Source organism: Impatiens glandulifera, chromosome 3 (genome assembly GCF_907164915.1).
Source record: "Impatiens glandulifera chromosome 3, dImpGla2.1, whole genome shotgun sequence".
Taxonomy (NCBI): Eukaryota; Viridiplantae; Streptophyta; class Magnoliopsida; order Ericales; family Balsaminaceae; genus Impatiens; species Impatiens glandulifera.
In genome coordinates, this window is record NC_061864.1 from 16,182,720 (window position 1) to 16,187,638 (window position 4,919).

At 30.3% G+C, this 4,919-nt stretch overlaps 1 protein-coding gene across 1 annotated transcript; it reads left to right on the forward strand.

Annotated features, from left to right (window-relative positions):
• The first annotated feature begins 735 nt into the window (after positions 1-735).
• On the forward strand, positions 736-4,634 carry LOC124929842 (aspartic proteinase 36-like). The gene is made up of 11 exons (XM_047470230.1): positions 736-912; positions 2,249-2,349; positions 2,427-2,556; positions 3,059-3,279; positions 3,356-3,577; positions 3,649-3,814; positions 3,903-3,973; positions 4,043-4,152; positions 4,219-4,285; positions 4,368-4,439; positions 4,510-4,634. Coding segments are annotated over exons 1-9 (1,200 nt in total). The 3' UTR covers positions 4,221-4,285; positions 4,368-4,439; positions 4,510-4,634.
• The last annotated feature ends 285 nt before the right edge of the window (positions 4,635-4,919 follow it).

A 4,919-nucleotide genomic window follows, 5' to 3' on the forward strand; every position in this document is an offset into this window, starting at 1 on the left:
TTTGAGCCATTTTAGAAGGAGATCGATGTAAGAGGGGTTTCCCTATTGATTGCTCTGATACCAAGTTAGATAGAATAGACTAAATGATAAGTAGAAATGAGTGAATGATAGAGAAAGAGATAATATGCATAATGGTAGAAGAAGGGATATTATATTTTATATCTTGTGTATTTGATATTACATCAACCCTATTTATATACATTACATTCATTAAAAAATTAAAAAAATAAATGACAACACTAATGATATACAATATTCAATGTGTTGGGACGTCATTTATTAATTGGTAGCCTTTGGTAGGTGTTGACGTTTTATTGGAAATGAATGAGACTTTATATTTTCTAGGCTCCTTAGAATGTAAAAGGGAATCTTTATCTTTAATACTAACCACCCTACTTAATCAACAAAAGATACTGGTAGTACCCATAACTTTATTAATTGTCGGATGCTCAAAAACATTAGCCACCGGTGCTATCTACGATAACCTTACATGTGAAAGTGACAGATTGTTCCAACTTTATTAGCGAAGGTTATTGTCAAAACCTAAGTTGATCAATGAAGGACGAAGAATATTAGACTGGCATGCAGGTATTATCAATGTCTAGCTATGACATTGTATTGGGAATTATGACATTTATTGGGAATTAAATGGTTAATTATCAAAGGGAACAAAGCCGATGATACACATGAGAAGCTCTCAAGAATCAACATGGTTAATTGATCAATGAAGAAGAGATGGTCCAGCTTTTGCAGATTGCTGTGGCGTGTGTTTCTCACGTGCCAAATCAGAGACCGTTGATGAAGGATGTTTTACGTTTGATGGAGGAAATGATGAACAGACTTCAGATTATACGACAGTCATCCGATGAACAACCGTCTAAAGAATCGGATGGACAGACTACGCCGCATGCCGTAGAGACCTAGATTTTCATCTTCTTGTTTTTCATTTCTCTTAATTGTTTTTGTTATAAGACCACCTAGACCTAGATTTTATTTATTTATTTATGTTACTATCTGGTTCTTTATTATTAATAATATTTGTTTATGCTAATTAATTTATTATTTGATGGGTCGAACTAATTATTGAGTTTTTCATTAAAGTAAATAATTTTTGTTTCAATTCATTATACATTTATTTCAGTCACTTGTAGCAAATGTGATGACAAATGTGATGATATTTTTATTAAAATTGAAATAAAAATAACATTTTAATAATTCATTCTGAAAATGTAAAAAAAAAAAAAAAATCCCAAAACTTAGTGTAAATTTTTTGAACATTCTAAAAAAAACATGTATATGAATGAATTGAACAAAGGATAATTAAAGTTAGCATATAATGATTCAACTTGGACACTTGTATGCACAAACTTGTGGACTATAAATAATTATAATCCTTAGATTTCATCAATTTCTTTTTTGACTTATAATCTCATATGAAATGGAAATTGATTAGATTCTAATTAGATTTGTAACTCCAAAAATGGATATAAGAATATGAGAATGACTCACTCAACTATAATTAGAGTCTTGTTGATATAGAACGAATTCTAGAAGAGCTCTTAATCATAATAAATTACAAACCAAATAAAATTAATTGTGCTTTATTTTATAATGTTCTATCTAAAAAGTTTTTAAAATATTTTAATTCTATAACATATATTTCTAAATAAACGAAGTCCATACTGTTAAAAAAAATATAATAATGTTCATATTGATTTTTCAAATAGTCCAATTAATTTGAAGAATATATATATTAGACAATTATATATTAATTATAAGATTTAATCTCCCAACAAACTTAAACTCACATAACCCCACCACCTTAACACTAAACTATATAAGATTAATGCACGTTGCTATCTGTTGTAAGCTTAATACATTTAACCTAAGCATGTCAAATTAATGATTAAAATGTCTTTTATAGGTAATTAAAGAAACCATATATATAAATTATAAATATTACTTACAAATTGATCATATGACAAGTAGATAGAATTCTAAAATGGGTAGCTTTCTTAAGTCTTAAGCTAATCTATCAAATTCACCATTTTAACTCATTTGATTGTCAACTTTTTCTTTTATCAAATATAAAATGATTAGTTGCCACTCTCTTAAACATTGAACTAAAATGCTAACTACAACATGTGTTTGTGTTTTAACATGTCTCTTATTCTTAACTTGTGTAACCTACACGGTTGGAACTAATAACAAAGTTCTAACATTGGAAAAAAGTGTTTCAGTGCAACAGGCGGCGGAACTCGAGCAGCTAAGAGCTCGCGACCTAAGAAGACATGCAAGCATTGGTAACTTGTTGGTTGTTGGAACTTTCAGCGATCCCAGCATTGTCGGGTATTATTAATATTTTTTTAGTTTTAATAACGATTATCATGGAATTAATTTACTAATTAATTGATTATCTATCTCAGGTTATATTATACTAAAATTAAGTTAGGTTCTCCTCCAAGGGAGTTTCATGTTCATATTGATACGGGAAGTAATGTTTTGTGGTTGAACTGCAAATCGTGTAAGAATTGTCCTAAAAAATCAAGTTTAGGGGTAAGTTATTTTAATTTAATATATTAATCAGTTTAAGAATATGAATGTTTGTTAAATTCAGTGTGGGATAGAGAAAAGTTTGAAGTTGAAAGATAAAAAAAAGCATATATCAGTTTGTGTTTTACTTATTTTTTTCAAAGACCCATAGTTATTTCAGAATTATTTCAACATGTTTATAAGTTTTGATGTAAAATTGAATACAATTTTAGTTTAGGGACCTTAGTTGGACATGTTATATTAGTTAGAGGTTAATATGAGTAATGATGCACGTTAACTCTTCAGTTCAAAAAAAAATATAAAAAAAAATCCGTTTTCCCCAATTCTCGAATCGGTGCCCTAGCTTTCCGGTGAAGACGACTTCTGTAAATTCAAGACTCAAGATCCTTAATTAATGACAAAGACAAACAAGAAAGGAATTCCTAGATTTGAAATTCATGCCTATTTCTATTCTGAATCCTCCTTTCCTCGTAAGTTTGCAATTTGATTGAGCCCTAATTTGCAGTTTTCGCCCAATCTGTTTGATCCGGCGAGATCGTCCTCTTCTACACCGTTGTATTGTTCGGACTCATTATGCACTTCTTCCATTAGTCAGTGTACTAATGGGAGTAGTAGTAGTAGTCCATGTGACTTTTCGATTACATATGAAGACGGTAGTGGGTCGTCGGGTTCATATTTCACCGACTTTCTGCATTTTGATGACACACCAGCTCGAATTGTTTTCGGGTAATAATGTTATGAATTTTCTAATGATGCTATTGAATTTGCTCAAATTCATTTAGTTTTCTCTGTTTCTAACCAGATGTAGTTCATATATATCGGGGACATTAACTCTAGAAAACTATGCCATTGATGGGACTTTGGGGCTGGGTTACATATATCCGTCAGTTGTATTACAATTAGCATCTCAAGGAATTACCCCTCAAATATTCTCGCATTGTTTGGGCGGAGATGACAAAGGGGTACTCGTTATGGGAGAAATTCAAGATCCGGGGACTGTGTATAGTCCTCTCGTGCAGTCAACGTATGTAATCAATTTGTTTTGGTTTAGTAAGAATAAGGAGATTAACATTTATTTGAACTCAATTTTAACAGGGGTTATTATAGTTTAGATCTTAAAAGTATTACTGTCAAAGGGAAACCATTGCCAGTCAATCCGATTATTTACAGTAGTTCATATGGCGGTGGAGGAACCATTATTGATTCGGGGACAACTCTTGCATATTTGGTTGCGGATGCATATGATTCCCTTGTGATTGCTGTGAGTTCATATATATATATATCTTGATGAATGAAATTTTAACACATTCTTCATGCATTTAAGAATTTTTGTTGATTCTTTCATTCAGGTAAATAATGCAGTTTCTGAATATTCATTGCCTATAAGCTATGATGGAACCCTATGTTACAAATTCTCCAGGTTCTCAATATTTTATACTTTTTTTTTATTTGGTTTCTCCTTATTAAACCTTTCACACTTATGGTGCAGGATTGACAGGTTTCCCGACGTCGTTTTCAATTTTGCTGGCAACGCATCATTGGTTTTGACCATTGGTTTTGACGGGAAAAGATTACATTTTGAATGCACGACCCATCATTGTGAGTTTTGCGAAAACAATAACACGGTATTTAGTTTGATCTTAATGAATATTGGTTTTATCACAGGATGGCATTTCAGCAATGTGCATTGGATTTCAGAAAAGTATGAATGAAAATATTACAGTTTTAGGAGGTAAGGATGAAGCATCATTTATTTATTTTTTATGGAGAAAAAATTATGATTTATCAAAAGAAGTTGATCATGATTCTTGCAGATCTTGTACTGAAGGACAAGATCATAGTTTATGATTTACTTCACCAACAACTTGGTTGGGCTAAGTATAATTGTGAGTCAAATCTATTAACCATTATTTATTTATTTATTTACATTTTGTTCTTCTTACATGATATTTTTAGGTTCTAAACCTGTGAATGTTTCCCCAACTTCTGGATGGGTCCCTAGCCATGTTACACAACCAACTGTTACGAGAAAGTCATTTTTATTGATCATATATTTATTGTATATGATATTACTTTTAGTTTGAACATAAAAGTAATATAATCGTTTTGCATTAAATTTGTAAGTTACTTTTATGTGCTTTAATTTTAATTTTTCAAGTATCAACTATTATTTGTATGTCTACATTAGCATATTTTTTATATGATTGTGGTAAAAATTCATTAGAGGTCTTGAGACAGTAGAGATTTAAAACAAAAATGAAGAGCTTTTATTATTTTATAATGATAATTTTTTTTTTTTAAGAAACAGAGGTCAACTTAATATTATTATTTTTATTGAATTGAGTTATATGAGATAATAAAAAATG